Source organism: Oryctolagus cuniculus, chromosome 3 (assembly GCF_964237555.1).
Source record: "Oryctolagus cuniculus chromosome 3, mOryCun1.1, whole genome shotgun sequence".
Lineage (NCBI taxonomy): Eukaryota > Metazoa > Chordata > Mammalia > Lagomorpha > Leporidae > Oryctolagus > Oryctolagus cuniculus.
Window position 1 is genome coordinate 157889678 of NC_091434.1, and position 27179 is coordinate 157916856.

The 27179-nt window shown below is 39.4% G+C and overlaps 1 protein-coding gene across 4 annotated transcripts in view; it reads left to right on the top strand.

Moving 5' to 3' along the window:
* The first annotated feature begins 16630 nt into the window (after positions 1-16630).
* The window catches only part of PTPRZ1 (protein tyrosine phosphatase receptor type Z1), a 199500-nt gene continuing 188951 nt past the window's right edge, over positions 16631-27179 (top strand). For all 4 annotated transcript variants that reach the window (XM_051848907.2, XM_051848908.2, XM_051848909.2 and 1 more), the window contains exon 1: positions 16631-16960. In XM_051848907.2, the coding sequence (XP_051704867.2) occupies positions 16903-16960 (58 nt within the window). In that variant the 5' untranslated portion in view covers positions 16631-16902. The remainder of the gene's footprint in view (positions 16961-27179) is intronic.

A 27179-nucleotide genomic window follows, 5' to 3' on the forward strand; every position in this document is an offset into this window, starting at 1 on the left:
AGGGAAAACATGGTATTTGTCCTTTTGGGACTGGCTTATTTCACTAAGCATAATAGTTTCCAGTTGCATCCACGTTGTTACAAAAGACAGGATTTCATTCTTTTTATGGCTGAGTAATATTCCATGGCATGTATGTATGTATATATATATATATATATATATACACACACACACACACACACACCACATTTTCTTTATCATGTCATTGGTTGATGGACATCTTGGCTGATTCTGTACCTTAGCTCTTGTGAATTGAGCTGCAATAAACATGGGGGAACAGATAACTGATTTCATTTCATCTGGGTAAATTCCCAGGAGTGGGATGACTTGGTCATATGGTAGCTCAATTTTCAGATTTCTGAAGAATCTCCATACTGTCTTCTACAATGGCTATACTAGTTTACATTCCCACCAACAGTGTATTAGAGTACCTTTTCCCCACATCCTTGCCAGAATTTATTATTTTTTGATGATTGGATGACAGCAATTCTAACTGGGGTGGTGTAAAACTTTATTTTGATTTTTATTGTTTTTCTTTGATGGCTAGTGATCCTGAGTATTTTATCATGTGTCCATTGGCCAATAAAATTTCATTCTTTGAAAAAATCCTGCTCAAGTCCTTTGCCCAATTCTTAACTGGATTGTTTATCTTGTTGTTGTAGAGTTTCTTGAGTTCTTTATAGGTCCTGGATATGAATCTTTTATCAGATGCATAGTCTGCAAATATTTTCTTGCATTCTGTTGTCTGCCTCCTTTCTTTCTTTAGTGTTTCCTTTGCAATGCAGAAGTTTCTTAATTTGACATAATCTCAGTTGTCTATTTTTACTTTGATTGATTGTGCTTCTGGAGTTTTTTCCAAGAAGTCTTTGTCTATGACAATGTCTTACACAACTTCCTTAATGTCTTCCTCTAGTAATTTGATGGTATCATATCATAGATTTAGATTCTTGATCCATTGTGAGTTGATTTTTGTACAAGATGTAGGCATACATCAAATTTCCCAGCACCAATTGTGAAGAGACTGTCCTTGATCCAATGATTGATTTTAACTCCTTTTTCAAATATTAGTTGGTAGTAGATGCATGGATCAATTTCTGGGGTTTCTATTCCATTCCATTTATCTACATGTCTATTTTAGTGTCAGTCTTCTTTGATTATAACTGCTCATTAGTATCTCTTAAAATCTGGTATTGTGGTATCTCTGGCTTTGTATTTGTTGTTTAAGATTACTTAGCTGTTCAGGGTCTCTTATGTGTTCATATGAAACATATATTTATTCTAGATCTGTGAAGAATGTCCTTGGTATTTTGGTTGGGATTGCATTGAATCTGTAAATTACTTTGGGTAGTATGGAAATTTTGGTACTAATTCTTCCTATCCTCGAACATGGAAGATTCTTCCACTTTTTGTATTTTATTTCTTTCTTTAATGTCTTGTAATTTTCATTGTAAACATCTTTCATCTCCTTGGTCAAACCAAAAAGTTGACTCAAAGTCTATTTTAAAAAACTAGAGTACTAAGTCTTCTGCCTTACCCCTCACATTCAGATTACTATTCCTGGTAAAGATGAAAGATTTTCAGGAGAGTGAAATAGATAATAAATAGATAAGAGAGTGAAATGATAGAATGAGAATAGGATACTATTTTTAAAGTACATTTAGAGAATAAAAAGAGCTCTTGAAAATATAAAGTATGGTTACAGAAACAGTAAATTAAATAAATGTGTTGAAATGAGTTGTGAAAAATCTCTTGGGAAACAATGGGTGAAAATCAACACATTAGGAACAAGAAAAATGAGAGGATCAATCTTGAAGGTCTAGTATTCAAATAATGAGAATTCAGAGAGATAAAATAAATGAGAGGGGAAATGAAAATTTCAAAAATATTTTAAATACTGAAGAACAAAAATATACAGATTTTAAGATCTGAGTGCCAGATTGGAGGAAGAAAAAGAGAGGCATGGAGATAGAATCAAGAATCTGAATGGCCTTGGAAGTCTCATCTATCTCACTGATAACCAGAAAAAACAGTTCAATGCCTTCAAAATTCTGAGCAAAATTATATACAACTTAGCATTTAAGACCTAGCCACAATCAATCAAGATAAGGGTAAGCATGCCAGCATCGTGGTACAGTGGGTTAAGCTGATGATTGCAAAGGTCAGCATCCCATTTCAGAGTGCTGGTTCGAGTCCTGGCTGCACTTCTTCTGATCTGTCTCTCTGATAAAGGCACCTGGGAAAGCAATATAAGATTGTCCAGATACTTGAACTCCTGCCACCCATGTAGGAGACTAGAATGTCGTTTCAGGCACCTGAATTCAGCCTGGATCAGCTCTGGTTATTGTGACCATTTGAAGGGGGGGGAGGATGAATCCGTTATTAAGATTTTCTCGCTCTCTGTCTCTCTCTCTCTCTCTCTCTCTGCCTTTCAAATAGTAGAAAATAGGTAAGTATAGAGATTCTTGTGCAGAGACAAAATCCTCCAATTTTCATTCTGTGAACAGTTTCTCAGTAGTAGACCCTGGAAACAGGTTTGGAGGAAGAAGTAACAAGAATCTCTAGGATGGTGAAAGGAGATTCCAGGAGAAAAGATTGGCAGGGACTTGGTATTAAAGAATCCAAAGTGAATCAGATCAAAAATTTATGGAGGCATTATCACCTAAAGTAATGAAATAGACAGAGAAACTCTTTTGTCTAAAAGTAGTTAGAGAGAAAATGTATATTATTTGGTGAAAAATTTGGGGTAGAATTACATTGCATACATAAGAAAATCAGGAAAGTTAGCAGAAAAGGACAATTATTTTTCCTGGAATGATGCATTGGGACTCAAAAAAGGATAATAACCGTGGTATAATACATGAATAATATTTGCATGGTCATAAAAACATAAATTATTTTTAAAAAATATTTTAGGGGCAGAAATATTGAGAGACAGAGAGAAAAGGAGAGAAAGAAAGTGCTCTCATGTGCTGGTTCATTCCCTAAATACTAAAAATGGCTGGGGCTGGGCTGTACTGAGCCATCATTGGTGGGAATTGGAGGGAAGCTGGAGTCAAGAGCTGAAGTAGGGAAATGGAACCCATGCACTCTAATATGGGTCACAGGCATCTTAAATGCTAAATACTGAATATAATTTCTTGACATTGATCAAAGCAATATTATAATGTAGCTCTTCAGGGGATTGAGGAAAGTTTGTTTATGGTAGACTGAATAAAGATAAAATATAGCTAAGTTCTCCATTTGGAGAAGTCAATAGATGTTAAAAGATCAAAATTAGTAGTGTTAGCATGTTATTTTAAAGTACAGAATTCACTACCAAAAAGGATAGCTATGAGCTGGCTTAGGAAAGCAGGAATGGTGGAAGGTACCAATGGCAAAAATCAGCTATGTTTTTTGTACAGAGCTAACTGGGCACGTACACATTAATGGAAAGCAAACTTAAAAATAAAAAGATGTGCATTGTTTGTATAAAAAGGTAAGTGGCATTTTGTTCCTGGCTCAGATATCTGCATGAACTGTAGAGCTGCTGGTGTGTATATTTGCTTGCCCGTGTTGTGGAAGATAAGCACAAGATTAAAAGAAGACTAGGTAGGCCAGCAGTCAGCAGCCTTGGACATGGAAAGCACACACAGATTTACCAAGGATGTTAGTTTTCTATTGCTATCATATTAAAATATTATGAAATTAGTAGCTTGAAGCAACACAAATTTGTTATTTTACATTTCTTTAAGTTAGAAGTCTGACATGGTTCTCATGGAGTCAAAGTTAAGATGGCAGGATGGTTGCCTTCCCACCTGGGGGCTCTTAGAAAGAATGCATTCCTTCCTCTTCCTGCTTCCAAGGCCACCGACATTCCTTGGCTAATGATATTTCCTTCCATCTTCACAACCAACAATGAACAGTTCTCAAATGGCATCAAACTGACTTACTATTCTGCCTCTCTCCATCACTTAGGGACCTCTGTGATAACCCTGACTCAGTCCAATAATCCAAGACCAATCATCTACGTCATTTGAGGTCAGCTGATTAATTCCATCTGCAACCTTGATCTTTGCCATGCAATGTAACATATAACATACAACAGGATCCAGAGTTGGGAATGTAGAAAGCTTCCAGGAACCATTGCTGTGCCCAACATGCCTTGAGTTGCAATGGACAACTGAAAGAGGTAACTGGGCTTCAGATATCTTCCCATTACTTCACCTGAGAGTGATTATCACCGGTAAGCTGCAGGGTAACCTGTATAAAGCATAAAGGTCTCTGAGATGGACCCAGTGTTTTAGATTTTAAGGAAGAAAGACACAACTTTGGATCATGCACATTAGAAAATTTTGTAGTGCAGAAAGTACAAGGAATTCACATATTAACCCAATACTCAAGGGTTGGGTTTCAAATATTTCCAAAAGGCACAGCAAGGCAATCAGTGATAATCAGAGAAGTGGCAAGAATCAATAAGAAGAAATTGTGTCATCATAAAGACAAGTGAGCAAATGTTTTCCATTTTACTGTCTGATTTATCCTAAACCAAAAAGAATCAGAGCTCTTAAGGAATATTTCATGACCAAGGTAATAAAGTTTGTCTATCTCTGGGAGAGAGTGGGAAGTGTCTGGGGTCGGGGGGGGGGGTAGATTTTTTAATCAATAGGGCATTGAACTTGTAGAACTTATTTACTTACTCTGAACAAGATGCAATAAGATATGAGAAAAGGAGTTTACAACATAGTAAGTGTTGAGGTATTAGTGGGAAAAAAATTAGCAGCCTCATATTATTTCTCTGTGAGTCTCTGTTCTCCAATAACCTGTCAGCAGTGCATAAAAATCTGAAAGCCAATTCAATGTGTAAGCTAACCTAGATGATATAAGCTCTGAGGTGCAACTATGAGGAACACAATGTCCCTCAACAGAACTGAAGGAAAATGTTCTTTCACTGGGCTCTTCTCAGCAATAATTCTTTTTAAAGCTGTATTCTGACTGAAGAATGAAGAAAATGTGGCTCAGGTTAAAAGTGGGAAAATGGTGGTTTTCATCTTCTCAGTAGTGAAAGGATAAATGATGCTATTTAAATAAAGGCAGACAAGAGTTCATGCCTTCAAGATCTTAAAGCATGTAAATGTCACAAAAGTTTTTCTTTACAAAGGTAAAAAATGTAGCGAATAATCATAAAGTGATTTGCCTTTTTAACATACTCCATTTGCTTAATTTTTATTTTCAGTCCCTTCATGCTTATTCACCCACCGTATTTAACCTCTTATCAAAGTCTTCAGTGATGGAACAACACCTCCAAGATTGATGGAGATGTGGGTTAACATTTCATGAGCTCTTTGAGGTTTTGCATAATTTCCCCTCAAAACAATTTAGAATGATTTTTAACATTCAGAACCTAAGAAAGATAGCAAAACAATTATCACATGTTTTGTAATCATGAGACACTGAACTCTACTGATTCTGAGTTCTTTCCATCTCATTTTATTCTATACTCTCATTTTCTCTCTCTCTGTTGTGTGTATTAGATATTTGTACTGTTAAGCATACCCTATTTTCCTCTCCTTCTATCCACCATGGAAATTCAATGAGTTGGAAGAGAAGTGATATATGCTATATCTGGAGAGAAAATTAAGTTGACATTACAAGGCCAACTATAGCTCTCTTTTCCTGTAATTGAGAAAACAAGTTTCCCAAAGATCAACGCACCATGGATTTTTTAAAGATTTATTTATTTATTTGAAAGTCAGAGTTATATAAAGAGAGAAGGAGAGGCAGAGAGATAAAGGGGTCTTTCATCTGCTGGTTCACTCCTCAATTGGCCTCAATGGCTGGAGCTGCACTGATCTGAAGCCAGGAACCAGGAGCTTCTTTCACATCTCCCACGCAGGTGCAGGAGCCCAAGGAGTTGGGCCGTCTTCTACTGCTTTCCCAGGCCATAGCAGAGAGCTGGATTGGAAGTGGAGCATCCGGGTCTTGAACTGGCACCCACATGGGGTGCCAGCACTGTAGGCAGCAGCTTAACCCACTAGGCCACAGTGCTGGCCCCTCAATTTTTCCCCATTTTTTAAAGATTTATTTTATTTATTTGAAAGACAGAGTTACAGGGAGAGGTAGACAGAAAGGTCTTCCATCCGCTGGTTCACTCCCCAGATGGCTGCAACAACCGGAGCTGCGCTGATCCAAAACCAGAAGCCAGGAGCTTCCTCCAGGTCTCCCATGCGGGTGCGGGAGCCCAATGACTTGGGCCATCGTCCACTGCCCTCCCAGGTCATAGCAGAGAGCTGGATTGGAAGAAGAGCAGCCAGGACTAGAACCAGCGCCTATATGGGATGCTGGCACTGCAGGCAGCGGCCTACGCGCTAAGCCACAGCACCGACTCCAGCACCATGGATATCTGATGAACTCCACCTAAGGCAGCTAAAGTAGCAAGTCATTGGGACCCACAACAGGCTCAAGCAAAAAATTAATTCAGTTTTCCTTGTTACTGCAATGTAACTTTGCCCACCTTGACTAACATATTTGCTTTGTATTACCTTTGCCTTCACTTGCTTTTCTGTTATTTTAATTTATCCTCATCCTTAGAAACCCTTTCATGTCATTAAAGTGGTCAGTTGATCTTCAAATTTAAATTTTCTAATGATACATACATAAAGATATATGGGCACACATGCTACAAAGCTAGCAGTAAACTTACCTGCAGGTGCTCACTAAGTGATATGTAATTACTAAGTACTGCTGCTTGAAAAAGATGCCTTCTTGTGACTGACTAAATTCAAGATGTGTCTGTGAACGCAGCATACAGAGTGGAACCAGGGACACTCAAGGTTTGATTCCAAGCTACCATCATAATTTCTTTGGCTCTGAATAATGCTAAATTCTTTGATCCTTGGGGTACATCTGAAAAATGGGGAAATGACATATCATGCTTGTAGGATTTGGGAATGATTAAAGATAAGATGCAAAAAGGTGTGGCCTAGAGTTGGTAGTCAAAAAAAGAAAAACATCACTATTACTCTGTGCTGTCTTCCTGATAAGATTTTTAAAATTTACTAGATGCTAGGACCTTCAGGCAAGACAACGAGGGACCTAACATTGCCTCTTTGTTCTCCAATCTTGAGGACCTCAGTAAGGAAACCTAAGGTATCCAAGCTATAAAAAATCAGAGGCTTATGTTAGACACTCAGGAATATGCCTACTCCACTTTTCTCTACATTCTTAGACATTTTTAAAATTTATTTATTTGAAAGGCAGAGATACAGAGAGAGAGAGAGAGAGAGAGAATCTTCCATCCACTAGTTCATTCCTCCAAATTACCACAATACTGGGGCTGGGCCAGATCAAAGCCAGGAACTTGGAACTCCATCCGGGCCTCCCACATGGGGGCAGGGCCCCAAGCACTTGGACCATCTTCTGATGCTTTCCCAGGAACATTAGCAGGGAGCTTAACAACATGTGGAGTAGCTGAAACTCGAACTTTTGTTCCAAAAAGGCTTTTTCTTGTTTGTTTTTATGGTTTATTTATTTATTTGGAAGGCAGAGTTACACACAGAGAGAAGGAGAGGCAGAGAGAGAGAGAGAGAGAGAGAGAGAGAGAGAGAGTTTCCCCATCTGCTGGTTCCCTCCCCACATAGCCGCAGCAGCTGGAGCTGTGCCAATCTGAAGCCAGGAGCCAGGAGCTTCTTCTGGTTCTCCTACACGGGTGCAGGGGCCCAAATCAAGCCATCTTCTACTGCTTTTCCAGACCATACGAGAGAGCTGGATTGGAAGTAGAGCAGCCAGGTCTCGAACCAGTCCCCATGTGGTATGCTGGCATTGCAGGCGGCGGCTTTACCTGCTAAGCCACTGCAGCGGCCCCCCAAAACAGGCTTTTTTAAAAAAATGTTTTATTAATATAAGAAGAACATAATTTCATGTATTTCAAAGGTACAATTCTAAGAAGATAACCATATTTCCCTTCCTTCTTCCTTCCCTCCCTCAATCCCCTTCCTTCTTTTCTTTTGTTTCTTTTAATATTTGCAAAAACATAATTTCAATACACTCTATAATCACAGGATTATGCACCATTAAACATAAAATTCAACAAGAAAAAAGTAGAAAACCACAATTCTACAAGAGTATAAACAAGAGGTAAAAACAACAATCAAATTCTAAGGTGTCCATTTCATTCCTATACATTTTTTTACATTCTATATTACTTGCCACAAATCAGAGAATACATACAACATTTGTCATTTGGGGATTGGCTTCTTTCACTAAGTGCAATGGTCTCCAGTTGCGTTCATTTTGTTGCAAAAGGTAGAATTTAAATTTTTTTATATCTGAGTCATATTCCTTAGGGTATATATAGCACTTTTTCTTTCTTTTTCTTTTTTTTTTCCTTTTTGACAGGCAGAGTGGACAGTGAGAGAGAGAGACAGAGAGAAAGGTCTTCCTTTTGCTGTTGGTTCACCCTCCAATGGCTGCCGTGGCCAGCACACAGCGTGGATCCGCAGCCAGGAGCCAGGTGCTTCTCCTGGTCTCCCATGGGATGCAGGGTCCAAGCACTTGGGCCATCCTCCACTGCACTCCCTGGCCACAGCAGAGAGCTGGCCTGGAAGAGGGGCAACCGGGACAGAATCCGGCGCCCCGACCAGGACTAGAACCCGGTGTGCCGGCGCCACAAGGCGGAGGATTAGCCTAGTGAGCCGCGGCACCGGCCTCCACTTTTTCTTTATACAGTCATCAGTTGATGGACATCTGGGTTGATTCCGTATCTTAGCTACTATGAATTGAGCTGTAATAAACAAGGGGTGCAAATAACTCTTTCATGTGCCGATTTCAGTTCCTTTGAGTAAATTCCCAGGAGTGGGATGACTTGGTCACATGGTAGGTGTATTTTCATAATGGTTTTTGTGAGTTTACATTCCCACAACAGTGTATTAGGGTACCTTTGTCCCCATATCCTTGCCAGCATCTATTATTTTTTGGTGTTTGGATAGCCACATCTTTGCGAGTATTTATTATTTTTTGATGTTTGGATAATAGCCATTCCAACTGTGGTGAGATGAAACCTCATTTTGTTTTTTATTTGTGTTTCCCTGAGAGCTAGTCATTTTGAGCATTTTTTTTTCATGTGTCTCTTGGCCATTTGAATTTCATCTTTTGAAAAATGTTTGTTTAAGTCCTTTTCCCATTTCTTTTTTTTTTAAGATTTATTTTATTTATTTGAAAGACACAGTTACAGTGAGTCAGAGGCAGAGAGAGAGAGAGAGGTCTTCCATCCGCTGGTTCACTCCCCAAGTGACCAATATGGCCATGGTGAGCCAAGACTAAGCCAGAAGCCAGGAACCAGGAGCCTCCTCTAGGTCTCCCACATGGGTATAGGGGCTCAAGTACCTGGGCCATGCTCTGCTACCCTCCCAGGCACATCATCAGGGAGCTGGATAGGAAATGGATCAGCCAGAACCTGACCCGGAGCCCATATGTGATACCAGCGTTGCAGGCAGCAGCCTTTGCCCATTTCTTAACTGGACTGTTGTCTTGTTGTAGTTGAGTTTTAAGTTCTTTATAGATCCTGAGTATTAATCCTTTATCCATTATATAGTTTGAAAATATTTTCTCCCATACTGTCAGTTGCCTCCTCACTTTGTTGAATGTCTTCTTTGCAGTGCAAAAGTTTCTTAAATTTATGTAATCCCGATTGTCTATTTTTGCTTTGATTGCCTGTGCTTTTGGGATCTTTTTCAAGAAATCTTGGCCAGTTGCCAATATCTTGCAGAGTTTCCCCCAATGTTTTCCTCTAATAACTTGATGGCATCAGGTCATAGTTTTAGGCCCTTGATCCATTGTGAGTTTTTGTATAAGGTAGGGTTCTTGTTTCATACTTCTGAATGTATAAATCCAATTTTCCCAAAATCATTTGTTGAAGAGACTATCTTTTCTCTCTAGAGATTTATTTTAGCTCGTTTGTCAAAGATTAGTTGATAGTAGATTCATGGGTTGATTTCTGGAGTTTCTATTTTGTTCCATTGGTCTACATGTCTATTTTCCTGACAGTACCAGGCTATTTTAATTATAACTGCCCTTGTAACGTGTCTTGAAGTCTGGTATTGTGATACCTCTAGCTTTGTTTTTGTTGTTTAAGATTGCTTTTGCTATTCAGGGTCTCTTGTGTTTCCATATGAATTTTAGCATTACTTGTCCTAGATCTGAGAAGAGTGTCCTTGGTATTTTGATTGGGATTGCACTGAATTTGTAAACTGCTTTGGATATTATGGACATTTTGATAATATTAATTCTTCCAATCCATGATTCCAATTTTGTTTCTTCTTCTATTTCTTTCCTTAATATGTTGTAATTTTCATTGTAGAGGATTTTCACATCCTTGGCTAAATTTATTCCCATGTACTTAAATTTCTTGTTGCTACTGTGAATAGTACTGATCCTACAAGTTCTTTCTCAGCCATGGCATTGTTTTTGCACTCTTCTTTTTATCTTTTGTTCTCTGTGCCTCATGGCCCTGTAAATGTCTCATTGATATGATTATTTTATTTCTCTTTTATTGATTCATATGTATTTTTCTTAATGTAATTCTCATTTTATCTTCATTTTTATTAGCTTTTAAGACTTTCCTTTTGGATCTCTACAAATAATAACCTATTTATATATTGCATTTATGTTTATCTCATTTTTAAAATTAATGTATTCTTTTTATTTTTGTTCACTGTAGATTTAGTGTCTCTGTTACTTCAATTTAACAATCTTAAAAGTGTCTCTCTCTTTTTCAAATGAATAGAAAATAAGTAAACCTTTATATATATATACAAAAATGTGCTTATATAATGGAATTGCAAAACCAAGATAATAGGTAACAAATCACACAGTTAAGAGACTTGCTATAGATTGAATGGGTGCCTCTCCACCACCAAATTCAACTGTTGAAACCTAATACCCAGTGAGGGTGTTTGGAGTTGGGACCTTGGAAAATGACTAAGTCCCGAGGGTGGGATTAGTGCTCTTTTAAAGGCAACCCTAAAGAGCTGCCTTGTGTTTCCACCATGTGAGGTTATAGCAAAGAAGTGGGCCAACTGTGAACCAAGAATTGGGTTCTTGCCATTCTCTGCCAGTGCCTTGGCTTTGGAAGTTGGAGTCACCAGAACTCTAAGAAACATATTTCGGTTGGTTATAAGCCACTCCCTCTACAGTGTTTTGTTATAGCAGCCTGGAGGATGAAGACAAGACTTAAGATCTGTGCTATGATGACATGTTTTCGTTTAAAGTGATAAAAACTAAAACTTAAGTAGTATCCATCCACAAATAATCTTCAGTTTGCAGTCCTTTTTAAAATTTTATTTCAGATAAACAAATTTCATGTGTTTCATATATAAAGAGATAGGAACACAGTAAGACTTCCCATCCTACCCCACCTCCAGCCCACGGTCCCGCCCTTCCTCCTCCTTTCTCTCTTACTCCCTCTCTTGATTTTTACTATGATCTGCTTTCAGTTGCAATTCTTTTTCTCTAAACTGTTTTAAGTTGAAAAATCACAAAACACCAAAGATGATTATTCTGATACACAGGAATAATCATCCTGAATCTTGTACTAAACCAAATATCCCTTTTTGTGCTATTGTACACTTTGAATATAGCAACTGTATTATTCAGTTATCAGAAGATACCAAAGGCTAATTATGTCACATGCTGTGGTTTTCTTCTCAAACATCATGATGCCTCCTTCAGAAGGACTCAGAGTGCCACAAATCTCAGCACTGGAAATACCAGTGAAGACAATTCTACCTGTTTTGTGCTTGATAACTGGAAAAAAAGCAATAATAGATAACCAAGCTGAACTCCTAAAGAGAGTTAAGGACAAAAATGCAAAACTGAGGCAGGTAGAATGTTTTGACTAGACTGTAGAAAGCAAAATTACTTTGCACTCTTTTCTAAAATTTCACTACATTACAAGAATACTAAATGGGTTCTATTGTGTCAATCACATGTAAGATGCAAAACACAGGATACATCTATCCTCACAATCTAAAAAATGCATTTTTGTGAAAACGAGACCTGCCTCTGACAAACTCCTTATAATTACAAAAACTTTACTTTTTTTTTTTTTTTTGGACAGGCAGAGTGGACAGTGAGAGAGAGAGAGACAGAGAGATAGGTCTTCCTTTTGCCGTTGGTTCATCCTCCAATGGCCGCCGCGGCCTGCGCACTGCGCTGATCCGATGGCAGGAGCCAGGTGCTTCTCCTGGTCTCCCATGGGATGCAGGGCCCAAGCACTTGGGCCATCCTCCACTGTCCTCCCTGGCCACAGCAGAGAGCTGGCCTGGAAGAGGGGTAACCGGGACAGAATCCGGCGCCCTGACCGGGACTAGAACCCCGTGTGCCAGTGCTGCAAGGTGGAGGATTAACCTAGTGAGCCGCGGCGCTGGCCCAAAAACTTTACTTCTAAAAAATAATTCTTCTTTTCTCAGACTATAAAGATATAATTGATTCAACTTAGTGGCTTCTGCTCAAATATATATTTCACTGATGATGGATAAAAATGAACAATAATTTATATGAGCCAAACTTATTTTGTCTAGTATAATATATATACTTCCCCTTTAATTCCACATTTCATTGATTGATTATACAATATTCTGCAGTCTCACCGCACTTTCATTGAATTTAAGAGTCAGATTCTACCAAATAAGCACTCCTCCCCCATTTATATCTACCTGTATTCAAAATAGGAACACTTTGGAAATAATTCGTGGAGTAAGGAGATTTATGGAAAACTATGGACACCTCACAATCACAAATGACCCACCCTGGGATAAGCTTTGGGGTACAAGATACCAACACTAGGGATGCCAGCTTCCAACATAAGAGTGCCTCCATGAGACTGCCAGATCCCCCATTTGTGAACCAGCTTCCAGCTAAGTACACCTGGGAGGCAGCAGGTGACAGCTCAAGTACTTGGGTCCCTGCCACCCAGGTGGGAGACCCAGATTGAGCTTCCAGCTCCTGATGTCGCAGGCATTTGGGGACTGAACAAGTTCTCTCCCTGCTTTTCAAATAAATGAAAATTAAATAAATAAAATTTAACAGTGACTCACTCTGACATCTGACAATTCCTAGACACACCAAAGATGAACTGTCCAGACTAAATCAAATAAAAATATAGGGTACCCAGTTAAATTTGAATTTCGGAAAAATATTAATTTTTAAAAATATAAGTATGTCTCAAATACTGCATGGGGACGCACTAAAATTATTTTTCTTTTTTTCATTTTTATTTGACAGGCAGAGTTATAGACAGTGAGAAAGAGAGACAGAGAGAAAGGTCTTCCTTCCGTTGGTTCACTCCCCCAATGGCCGCCACGGCCGGCTCTACACCGATTCAAAGCCAGGAGCTGGGTGCTTCCTCCTGGTCTCCCATGCGGGTGCAGGGACCCAAGAACTTGGGCCATCCTCCACTGCCTTCCCGGGCCACAGCAGAGAGCTGGACTGGAAGAGGAGCAGCCAGGACTAGAACCCGGGTGCCAGCGCAGCAGGCGGAGGGTTAGCCAAATGAGCCACGGCCTAAAGTTATTTTTCATTAATAAATTCATTATACTAAAATTTATTCATTAAATTTAGGACATGGCTATGCAATAAAATTATTTTTGTACTAACATTATTTATTGTTTATCTGAAATTCAGCCTTAACTGGACATCCTCTATTTTATCTGGAAGTCCTTTGTAGTTATTTGCTAGTAGCAATGTCTTTCTCTCCTATTAGATTGTGAGGCCTATGGTAGTGCATCATACCTAAACAGTACAGACACACAACAGAAATATCTTCAATGAACAAATGAATGTAAGAATAATTTTTAAAGAACCCCCAATCTGTTTTATTAAAGCTCTTGAGCTTTGAAATTTTTGTCCAATCCTTACTTAAGTAAACACAATCCGCCACCAGAAGTTTTCCTGACCTTATAGGTCCATCTGATATAATCACTTCTCTATTTGAAATTCGCATGTTAAATAAGGTGTTAAATTTACTGAAAGTGAAAACACTACCAGAGCCTACATGAGTTCAAATTTACAAAACGCAAAATAAATGAATCTAATTCATCAAGAAAAGTGAGAGCTTTAGTTAGATATACTGTTTCTCTCTCTTTACATATACCACAAACACACACACACGCACACACACACAGACTCAACTCTGAGTGTAGGCATGTAGTTTTGCCAAGTTTACAGCTTCAACTCCAAATAACTAATGTACATTGACCATATAATATGTCTCAGAAATGACCATGGCCCCAGTAAAATTGTGAATTGGGAGATTCAGTATGTTTCCAATGCTCCCACCTTCCTGCAGCCTTCCCTGTTCCCACAACTAGCCGTGACCTATTTTCCAAGCACTTCAGCTTCCCACTCCATCACCACTCCCCAGGACTGTCAGAAACTCATTGGCTGGTCCTCCATGTCAGTCCTCCATTGCTGTCACTCTGTCTCATAGAATAGGCTGCCATCCAGCTCCCTGCACAAACCTCAATAGCTCTGTGATTTACTTCCTCAAGGTGGCTTTTGTGTTTTTCCAGGCAAATAGTGATAATCTTAGATATGAGAACTGACTCATCAGAGACCCAAAATTTACCCGTTTTGTGATCTAACTGAAAAGAGTGACAAGTGACGTGACTCTGGTCAGGTAAGAAATGAGTTTGGAGTGATGACTGTTGTTAATGTTGGATTATCCTCACAGACTAGTGGAGTAGGCTGGATCATTGGGATCCCCTGAAGCCCTGAAGAAAGTTATCTTCTAAACAGCTGAGGTCCTTTAACTCCCTGTTGTGGCTCCCTCAAGCAGCTTCTCTGGAAATCAATGTTCACCATAGTCTGAACCATCCCAATATGTTTAAATTTAATTCATAGTTTTCTTTTTATAAAATAGGACATCTGCTTCTTCCATTCTTGTCCCCACTTCCTTTGACATCTTTTTCTTTTTTTCCTGTTAGTCCTCCTGGCTTAGCTACACATCTCTAGGAAACCCTCCCTGCCTGTCCCAGTCCATACTAAATAAACACTTTCTCTGACCTCTCAATGCACTGCTAGTTTTTATAGACACTTCTCGTTATGCTAGCAAAAATGGTTCATTCCCATTATAACTCTTGCAAAAGCTGTAGTATTCCTATTTTTGTTCACAGGAATGCTAAGGACAGGGTCATCTTTTTGGATATGTATCCCTGAATAAACACTCTAAATTGTTTCAAACTCTGTTATCATATGACTGGAATCGATCCCGAAGCAATAGCGAACTGTATCATCATCTCTGCACCTTTACCCAAGCGTTTAGACGCTGTGGATATTATTGAGAACTGGTGGTACCTCCCAAAACACGTGAGAACCAAATTTTGTAAGTAACGAGTTTGCTTTAAATTTAGTAAAGCCAAAATATCACTTCTGAAACAAGAACAAGTCACAGGAGCACATATTGTACATTACCTACATCAAACTCAGTTTACTAAGAGTGCAAGGGAGGGCTCCAGAACTTGGTTTGCTGTGCCCCAGGTGGAACTCCTAAAAGCTTCCAAACTGGGTCTCCTATAAGGAGAAAAAAATGTACTAATATATACTGGGTATCATATAAATGAGAATCTCCCAGATTTTCAAGGCTGGGTGTAGTCAGGGTATGGTGGAGGGCACCACCAGTTAATTGCTCTGTCATTTCGTTTAGTTTTCCAGTTAATTCCACAAACATTTAGGGAGCATCTACTGATTCATTCATCCGTTCATCATTTTTGTCACTGTGCATGCAGGAGCTGGAGGTTATAATACTAAAAAGCAAAGTTCCTGCCGTCAGGGCGTTCACGGTCTAGTTACCAACACCACGAAGAAGCCAGCACACACAGGGTAACCTTTCGGGCTCTGAAGCAGCATTCTGTGTCTGAATACCCGTGCACGCGGTGATTAAAAGATTCTCTGCGCGCGACCCTGTGTGAGGGGCACTGGGGTAGCTCTGACCCGCAGGGCCGGCACAGTGCTGGAAGCTCCCCTAGCAGCTGTGCACAGCGGGACGCTTCGATTGGGGTCTAGCAGAGGGTCAGTGTCAGGCTGTTCACAATCAGAGCCAGGAGATTATTTGGTGTCAACTGCCCTAGAGGCAATGGCGTCTGGGATAACTTTGGTTATTTGGAAAATGGAAAGAAAGAGGGGGAGGGGTACCCCGTGTACCCAGGCGTCCCCACCACTCTGTGATTGGACCCACTTAGCATCCTCACCGAGGACAACAATAAAATGGAAAACACTCCCAGGGGCGAAGCCCTGAGGTCAGCCTCTGGCTGTGCGGGACAATGGGGGTCTGGCCTCCTCTTCTCTTCCCAAGGGATGAAGGCGCCCTAAGCAACAGCCGTTTTCTCCTAGAAGAATCTCAACCACAGCAGGTCCCACTAACTCCAGGGCGGCGAAGCCACAGGCGCTGGGCAGGGGGAGGGGCGTGCGAGTGTGAATGGCTACCCTGGGATCCAGACCCCGCGGCACGGCCGCCCCCGCGCGCGCCCCGCGCCGCCGGCCCGCGTCCCCGCCCCCGCCCGAGCGCGGCGCGCACCGCCCGGCCAGGGGCGCGCACCCGGCACTCCCGCGCCGCCGCGCTCCGAGCGCTCAGACCGCGGCCGCCGCCGCCGGCGCAGGAGACCCAGTCCCGCGCGCCCGCCGACGGGCGCCTCGGCCACGGCCCCCGCTTTCGCGCTCCCCCACGAGCCCTCCGTTCCATCCATCCATATTTCTATTTCTCTCTCTCTCCTCACACACACACACGCCCGCGCGCGCACACGCGCACACGCACTCAGATCCGTGTGTATGTACACTGGAGCATAAAAAGAGAGCGTTTCCGTCGCGCCCCCTCCCTGTCCACCCGGAGAAGCAGCCGAGGGGCCGCGGCGCGGGGCCCCGGACCGTCTGGCCATGAGCAGCCGCAAGCTCTTCCTCGCGTGCCTTCAGCTGCTGTGTGTGTGCCGCCTCGGTGAGTGACAGACCTCAGGGGGCTTGCATCCCCGGGATCGGCGGGGCGCGGGTTGGGGAGCCGGAGTAGTGTTCGCTGCCGGCGTCTGCCGCCATCGAGCCAGGACGAAGACTGGCCGTCGCTGGGGTCCCGCGCTGGCGGCGGCGGCGGGACGGTGTCAGGTGCGCGGGGCTGCGCGCCCCCTCCCCTGCTCGCCCCCGCCACGCTCCGGCTGCCCCCGGGGCACGAGCTGAGGACCCGCGAGCGGAGAGGTTGCGTGGTCATAGCCCCAGCCCGAGCTGCGCCCGTCTGTCCTCTTTTGCAAAGTGTGGAGAGGGCCTTTTAGATAACGAATCTCAAGACGGATAAACGGCCAGGTATACAACCGTGGTGCGGGGCCACGTAGCGCTGTGCATTTTCATGTTACGGGTATTTAATGGGCACCAGGGAGAAATGCACGTGTCGGATATGAATTACACACAGAGGCACGCCTGAAGAGTAGTGCGTACAGGAGCAAGCACAGACCTGACTTTTCAGTGTTTTTTAGTACTTACGATTTAGTCACATTCAAGTCTGGGCAGTTACTTAAAAAAAAAAAAAAAAAAAAAAGTTTCAATCAAAATCTCTCTCTCGAGCGTCTGCCGGTGCTGCCGAAGGCGAAGGAGAGCTGTAGGTTGATGTATTTTTTCGTGCATGCATTTATCACCCACCACCTCTCAGGTTGCACAAGGAAAACTGCAATTGCCTTCTAAAATAACCAGTGCGAATGTTTGCTTGTGATGCAAATTCAAGTTTGCATCACAATTGGAAGACTGGATCTCTGCGTTTTATCGAAGAAGAATTGTCTTTTTTTTTTTTTCTTGACTATTTTCAGTCACGATGGGATATAAAAATCCTGGAGGCATTAACCTGAAAAGTTGAGTGCTTTTGTGTCATGATTTGTGAGAACACATAGAGATCATTTGCGTTTTAAATTTTAGGTGGTTCATAACAGAGATTAAACCTACAGGTTCATTCACTAGCTGGTGCTGCCATTGGCACGGTTATCTTTACAAATAGAAATCATTTTCAAGTTCTAACCTATGAAAATTGCATTGCAAATGTGATCATAGTCCGTGTCCCACCACATTTGTGGGCATAATTTAAATTCAAAAAGCTTGATACAAGTTCTCTGGAGTGAGGTGATGCATATAGTTAACACCTAGGGTTTGTAGAGAAATCTCTGGTCCTAGTTGATTGGAAAAGACTTCTGTTGATTTCAGAGAGGGGAAGATGTTTTTGTGCAGTGCCCTGGCCATCAAACACACACCTGTTGAATTTGCATTTAGCACTAGTTAACAACAAAACTGGGTCCTCTTGGGTCATAAATTACTAAAGTAAATCTCACATTAGTAGGGAAATAAACCAGAGTATTGCTTTATATATCATGAAAACCATTCTACCAGACTGTATTGTGAATTTTGAAAAACTGGAACAAATTTACATACAATCCAGTTTTTTTTTAATGTACAGTTCAGTGCTTTTTAGTACTTGTATGCAGTTGTGCAACCATCACCGCTGTCTAATTGCAGGCCATTTTAATCATCCCAGAGAGAAACCCTGTGCTCATTAGCTGTCATTCTCCACTCCCTCAGACTCTAATGCCTGGCAACCACTTCCTATAGATTCGCCTGTTCTACACATTTTATATGAGTAGAGGCACACAACATGGGGCCTTTTCTGTCTGTTTTTGTTGCTTTAGCATAATATTTTCTAAGTTTATCCATGTTAGAGTGTGTATCAGTATGCCATTCTTTTCTATGACTGAGTAGTATTCCACTATATTAGTATATCACATTTACAAAGATTTTTCTCAGTAAAGCATACTTGGAACATGTTTTTGGGTATATATATTTACATTTATTGAATATTTTATGTGACTCTTTGGTGATGTAAAAAATTCAGTTTAAAGTATTATATTCATTGTTCACAAGGATCCCAAGCTTGGATGTCAACCTGTGTCAGAAATCAAACAAATATTTTTGCCAGAACTTGAAGGTGGCTACTTTTGTATCCCTGACTGTTATAACAAAATTGTCCTACATTGTTACCAAAGGACTGACCTAGAAGGCTTAGCAACCTCAGAGATGAGTATGCTATTTTTGGGGTAGCATGTTTCAACAAACTGAGGCACTTGATCTTCAAATGAAAAATTAGGCCTCCACTTCAATTCCGTTACTCTGAGTGCCTGCCTGCTCTAGTCATGGTAGGTATGTTTGTTCCTCATCTTCAGTGCCTTTGGAGCCTGGGAGGTAGGCTGGTGCATGTAATAGGTGCTCACTAAATGTTGATTGCTCGAGCCTTGTGCAGGATGACCGCTCCAATACACTTCGAACCCTGGTCTGCCATTCTTACCATCATCTAGGAACATGCTGTAGAGTTCACTAACAAGTTGTTATTGGCAGTTTAGAATGATTGGGACTTTATCACTTTCTGTGACCAAAATGTAGTGATATTTTGAACAGGGTATACAGAGCAGTTGGTTTTTAAAATAAATAAATAACTCTCCAAGCAGAGAAATTATCATGACAGTATATGAACTGGAACAAATCCCTTCTTGACCCACTGAACAGGTATTTCTTATGGGAAAAATTACCATGACTTTCCTGTAAGGAAGCTTAACTGTGAGTCATAGAAGAGAGGTAGGTGTTTTAAGAGCTTTTAAGGAATAGTTTCTTTCAATTAAAGAGAATTTAGAATCTTTGAATTAAATGAGTTAGAGTGTTGCAAGGTACACTGAACTCAAATGTTTCAATATTATTATTAAATATGTAATAAATCAAATTTTTATGTATTTAGTCATGGCATTGCTTTAAGAGTCACATTAACTATAAACCATACTCAATGCCTCTGCAAGAATTAATTTCCTAAATTATCCTGGGTATGGTGTCAGTGGAATTCAATATGTTGTGACTTTTAGTTTGGCCTATTTATCGTCTGAAAAGAAAACCATGACAATAAATATAAAATATTTATGCTTCCCCCAAAATAATAACTAGTCTCCATTCTGAAAATTAATTACTTTTGATTTGTATAGGAGCAATTTTCTTTGTTTCATTTCTCTCTCCTTTTATTTATTTTTTTTTCAGACTATGGGTTGCCTCTACTCAGGGAAGTTTGCCAGGATAAATCACTTCATTGATGAATTAATTTCTGTTCTCATGTCTGCACTAGAGATTTGAGATCTTGCTTTAATTTTTACATTGTGGGAATTTGGCTTCTGGCAAAAATTCAGGTTTTTCTGGAAGCGTGAGCTTTATTTTCCCATTTCCTGTACTCTTTTTTTGTTATGTCCAACCTGATAACTGTGCTAGACCACCTATCTGCCAACTGCTGAGACTAACATGGAAGTGGAACCCCCTAGCTGTGACCAGAAGACCTTAAAAGGAAGGGCTTCATTCAGAAAATGAGCTTGTGCTTTATTTCCAGTTAGCATCTACTCAGCTATTTATGTGGTGCAGTCCTAGTGCTGAAAATTCTATATAAATTTTTTTTCATTTCAGTCTCCCCCAAATCATTGAGGTAGGTGTTCTCATTTTATGTATTTTTAAATGAGGACATTCAGGCCCAAGGAAGTCAAATGACCTACCTCGTATCACACAGCTTGTGTTGGCCTGTATCCTGCATCCCATTCCAGAGCCTGGGGCTTTTTCTATTTTCCTTTCCAGTTCAGTTTGCTGCTTAGGATTTTTGAACTGACTTGCGTGGGACGTAATCCTCACTTCACATTCCCATTGGCTCACTTGTACTTCATGTTCATGACTTTTCCCACGTCCTCATATATTACTTTATTTTTACTTTTTTTAAAGTGACATAATTTACCTTTTTCAGTGAACCATCTTGAATTTTTGACAAATACATATGGTCATGTAACAACCACCATGATCCAGTTATAGTGTAGTTTTGTCCACAAGGTTTTAACTGCTTATCCATTTCGCGCTTATTATGTGCCCAAATCTGATAGGCAGCATTCTAGACGCTAATAATTCAACAGCACATATACATGGAGTCCTAATATTCATGGTGCTCACAATGCAGCTAATTTGATCCAATCCCCACATTGAAAACCTTCTTTAAAGCTCATCCTTTAGATATTTTATCCATTCACAACTGATTGAGAATAACAATATTTCAAAATATCTCATAATGTGCTAATTCTCAAGTACCTTAAAATGCTTCCTACTCTGTCAAGAATGCTCATGCTAAAAGTCAGAAACAATTTAATCAAATAAACATACTTTAAATGAGCTTTAATTTTCAATTTCCTACTGAATCCATAGCAAAATTCTCAGCTTACAAAAGGAAACCAGTTTTTATGTGTGTGTGATTCTTCAGTGTATAGTATGTGTAATAAACTACATAGGCATTAATGAAAAAAATCATATTATCCTATTGCACAATCCTAAAACACTTATATTTTAGAACTATGCTGTCCAACACCGTAGCCTACTAGCATATGTGGCTATATAATATAAAATTTATTCAAGAAGTCAGTGTTTTAGTCACACTAGCCACATTAGAAATGCTCCATAGTCCGTTTGTCTAGTGGCTACCATACAGACACTACAGTTGGAGAACATTTCGATCACTGCCAAAAGTCTATTGAATACCACCGTTTTACATCAATAACAGAAACACAAGTAAGGTAACGATTGGTAACACTTAAGAGGCACTGTCAACTCAACTAGAAGAGATTTCTAAAGTCATTGAATTATTTGAAGCACTGACACATGTTGATTAATGTGTGTTTGTGTTGTGTCAGTCACATAAACATCACAGGGACAGGATAGTGGTCGTTGTTAGAGCAAATATGGATGGGGGAAGCTTAATAACCACTCGGTGGCCTTTGTGGACTGGGATTGAAAGGGAGATATGTTGCTGTGTGGGAATGTGTGATCTGTTCAATACATTTTCTGCAATTTTTTTCCAGCATCTGTTGTTTTGTAATTTATCTGTCTCCCTCACTAGTCTTGCTCATTCACAGCAAATACTGAATTTCAATCTTCCTTGTATACCTTGACTGAGTACCTGTAGTAACTATACAATAAATCGTCAATGCATAAGATCATAGATTGTACCATGAAGCTATGTACATGATCATAGGCTTTTGTTTTGGGGATCAGCCAATTTCCAATCTTTTCTTCTTTTGATTCTGATTCCAATCAGAGTTAGGTCGGCTTCACCTTGACCTCTCCATCTTTAATGGCAATTCTGACACTGGAACTTCATTGTCATTGATTCTTCTAGAAATGCACCTGAGCATCACCTAGACCCAGGCGCTATCTATTCATGGAAAGTAAAGCTCCCAGGATGGATACTGCATGTGTGGTCATAGGAGCAATGATGAGTGAGCATGTGATTCCAGAGGAGTTGGCACCAGTGGATATTGAATATGTCCCAGTGGGCCAAGGAATCAAGCAGTGAATGTGGCTGTGTGTGTGTGTAACTCATGTGTTTGGGAGGAGACAGAAATGGAGGTGGTCAGTAATGAAAAATGAAGTATGCTGAGCCCGCAGACAGTATTTTCAATCATTCAGAAACCATAGTATTGGATAAATCCTCCCTTGGCATTGACCATAGGAGATCATGGCCCAAAACAGTTCTGAAAACCTGGAAAGTAATAAGAAATAGAGTTACAGTGTAGAATTGTGTGCTTTTGGAGTTTGTGTGCAGTTTATCATTAAGGCCAGAGATGATGTGCTGCACATAGTAGATGTTCAGCAGATATTTGAGCTGAGTTGAATTCCGATGGAATGGGGCATGGGACAAGTTAGAAATTATCACAGCAGTCAAAAGCAGAGAAAAAAAACTCATGCTTTCTTTTTTTTGTAAGGATTTTTGCTCCATTATTTCCCCTCCCTCCTTCCTTCCCTGCCCCCTTCTTGCTTTTCTTTATATTTTTTGTTGTAATATCTTTACCCTCACTTACTTTGAACATTACTTTAAGATAGTGTAATAAACTTGACAAAGAGTTCAGTGGATAGATTGATACAACCAGTTAAAAATATGTCTACTGTGCTAATATAAATTGGAGACTTTATAGTTACCATAAATTTTAAAATATGAGTTGACAGATGTTTATACCTAAATTTCCAGTATTAACATGAGCTAGTTGTCTTTTTTTCTTTTTGTATTTGCCCACAGATATTAAAATAAATTCAATTATTCAGTGTCCTGGTTAATATAAACTTTCTGACCTGACTCAAATAAACATGAGTCAATTTATGTACATGTAAAAAAGAGGTCAATTTTTCATAAGTTTCCTTGGAAGTAGTCTAAACATATTTGGAAAGAATAATTTATTAATTAGAGGGAAAATGATATTCTATTAAAATATTTATAACCATGGTTAGACTATAGGTGCCTTCCCACTGTTGAAAAATAATTCTGTCCTCTCCTCTCTTTGCCTTCCCTTTGAGCACTTACTCCATAATTATTTTACTATTTCATTGCCACTAAACTGAACTCCCTATTTCTTGAATCCTAAGGATCTAATATATTTACCTAAAGGTAGGTCTTAGCACTAGCCATTGTCTTTGAACTGATAAACTCAGTACTTTGTTGCAGAATAAATGAAAATAGCAGCTTTATGAAGTGATCTCTTTAAGCAGAGAGCATGGCCCTAATGAGAGATCTGATTTCAGCCTTAGAAAATGCTGGACAGCTATGAAGAACTTTGTGTATTTTTCTCATGGTTTTCAATCACATTGTCTTCACATTAAAAAATATTTCTGCAATTAAATTTTTATGTATTTGCAATTTTTCATTTTCTGCAATAGAGTATATATATATATATATATATATATATATATATATATATATAGTGGTGCTTCAACTGCCATGCAGAATTGTACAAAGTCATTGTCTGCCACAGGAGAAATAAGGATATTTTTTAGGGCACGTCGGATATCATTGTCAAGTTGTTCCAAAATAAAGAAAGTTTGGCAGACATTGATCTGTGACAGCAGTTCTTGATCCTGTCTACATTTCGGATTTATCTGGTGTTATGGACTGAATTTTTGTGCCCTCTCTGAATTTCATATTTGAAGCCTTCACTGACAAAGCAATGGTTTTTTGCGATGAGGGTCTTAAGAGGGTAATTAGATCCTGAGAGTGGAGCCACCATAACTGAGATTAGAGATTAGATAAGAAGAGGAAATGATGAGAGCGTATTCTCTCTTTCTACCACGTGAGGGTTCAAGAAAAAGTCAGCCTTCTGCAAAGCAGGAACAGAACCTCAGTAGTATTCAAATCTACTGGTCCCTTGATCTTGGATGGACAAGCCTCCAGAACTGTGAGAAATAAATATGTCTGATTTTTAGTGACAAGTATGGTATTTTGTTATAGCAGCCTAAGCTGACAAATATACTGAGGAACTTCTAAAATTTACTGATGCTGGGCTGCAAATCAAGTTCATCATAATGTGTGGGTGTTGGGCCCAGACATGGATATTTTCTTAAAATTCCTCAAGTGATTGAAGAATACAGTCAAGGTTTAAAACTATAGATCTAGGCCAACCTCATAAAACTACTAATCTTAGGTGGAGATATTGGCAAGTTTCGTGCTATTCTGAAACAAAACTGGTATAACTGGACAAATGTCTTGGAAAAGTTCCCATCTCTTTCTCTGCTTCTTGATGCAGTTTCCCGTTCAGAGTAACCCTAGAAGGAGGAATATGGTCTATAGTGGTTGACCTCTTAGTCTTTGCAAGTCACATAGTCTTGGAGTTCGTCCAGAGATTCAACTCTATTAGCTGGTGGGAAGATAAATGAACCAACCTCTGAAATGGGGTTCGCAAGTGCCATTTGTCACAGCAACACAGCATATTTAATTTTGTCAATGATACATCCGAGGGTTCTTCAAAATGTTAATGGAAAATGGAATGAAAAGATACAATAAGATTTTGTTATCTGCTGTGCTTCTTATTTCAGTACAAAAGTTTTGAAATGCATGCATATGCAGCAGTCTTTAAAACATTCATGGAAAATGTAAGTGAAGGAGTAACTATAGAGAATGGATTTTAAAATAATTTTACAACAATATAACTATGTTGTTTAGGAAGAGGGAACAACTGAGAGGGATGTGTACTAGTGGAAGGTCTCAGACAGTTTCTCAGGAAAGTCTCAGGTAGGATCTCCAATGATGACTTGAAGGTTTTGAAACTTGAAATTTATCCATTACACAATGGGGAACAGCAGGAGAGTTTTGAGCAATGAAAGGACTTGAGAAAAAACCTCTTTTAAGAAGATAAGTGAGGGAGCAGAGTGAAGAGAAGATTGAAGTTTGGAACTGAGAATCAGGAAGCTCATTAAAAGGTTATTACACTGTGACTGTCACAATGGAAATTTCATAGATCACTTGGAGTAAAATAATGTATCTTTATATGCTAATTTAATGTTTATGAAGCACTTTCAAATATGTTATTTCACTTGATACAAACATTATTGGTGTAATTGATAGCTTGCGGTGCTGTGTTTGTGAGGCTCTATTGAACCTCAAGAGAATGCCTTCCCTGTGAAGGTGTAGTATGGGACATGTATCCACAAACACACCCAAGAAGGTTATGCGATGCAGCAAATGCTTACAGTTGATCATTTGGAGGAGAAAAAAAAAGAGGGAAAAGCAGAGAAAGCTAGCTGGAAGCTTGCTTGTTTATTGAATAGTAAAACTCTAAATTTGTTACAAATTTTAGGAAGTGAAGCTAAACATTTCCTCTGAACTGATTAATTCAGTGCCTTGAGTGGCAAAAAGAGGAAATGTTGCTGAAAGTAATCTAGTTTAGCAGCAATCATAGTCAGGACGTAACCAAAACAAGCAAACTTTTCTTCTAAGGATGGAAGGATTTGAACATACGTGTAGGGTCAGACTATTCTTAGCAAGGGCCCATCTCAAAACTATTTACTTCACTTTTAAAACCCATAGATTTGTCCTTCCTACAATGAATGTATGCACTCCTGTTACGTTCCAGCTAACATTCTACTACTTCATAGGCATTCTTGATATCTGCCAGTTCAGATTGCTTGAAGGCTGTCATGTTTCTCTTGAATAAACTAGTATCTTTTTAAATTGCTTACATTTTGTGTTTTATGCAAAAAATAGTGCAATGTAAAATAATCCATCATACAGACTTGCAAGAGTTTGTTATAAATTTTATTTTAGTGGGTCTTTTAATTCATGAAAAATGCAATAGGATTTTGTTATCTATTGTATTTCAAAATACATTGAGGACACATGAAATGCTAAATTAATGCATCTTCAAATTTTGGAAAGGGAGAAAGAGACAGCTGTCAAGAATTGAAATGTAAACATATTTTTCCTTTAGGAATGAAAAAATGTAGATATGTTAAGAAGTATGACTGGATTATTCATTAGAAATGTTTGGTTAAAGAAAAGTTTCCTTTGATAGCTTTTAGAGTAGATATGTGATGTTTATGTGTATATAAACATGTTTTGACTACATGTAGCTAAATACATATTTGCATATACCTATGCAGTGGTATGCACATGCATAAATCAATGAATAAGGACATATATACTTATATACAGATTTTTTCTACTGCTGTTCAAACTTGATGTTGCTTTATTTTGAACATTAAAAAGATGATAACTTTTGGAAAAATTGTTAAGTTGAATCATAGCACATAACAGGATATTCTGAGCCTTTTTCTTTCTTTCGTCATAAAGAAAGGATTGGAAGAATGTCTGCCTCTTCTGATGACTGAATAACAGTGCTGTACTTCTCTGAAGGGTTTCGATCCTGTTAGATCAAGGAAACTCAGTTCAGCAGGTGTTCACTGAGCAGTTACTGTGTGCCCGATGTCGCACTCAGAAATTCATAAGTGCCTTTTGTCTTTGGAAGTTAATCTGGTTAAAGATATAAAATGTACTCATTGGGAGCATACTGGAATCAAGAGTAATAAAATAAATGCTAGACTGTTTGGATTAGATTTTAAGTCTGGAAAATCAGAACCATTTCTTATTCAATAAAGGAGAGAGAAAATAAACACGTAAATTCATTTTAAAAAGTCTCTGAGTGTATGAACAGCACTTTTTTTTTTTTGCTTTATACATTTTCTTTTTTTTTTTAACTTTTATTTAATGAATATAAATTTCCAAAGTACGATTTATGGATTACAATGGCTTCCCCCACATACCGTCCCTCCCACCCACTACCCTCCCCTTTCCCACTCCCTCTCCCCTT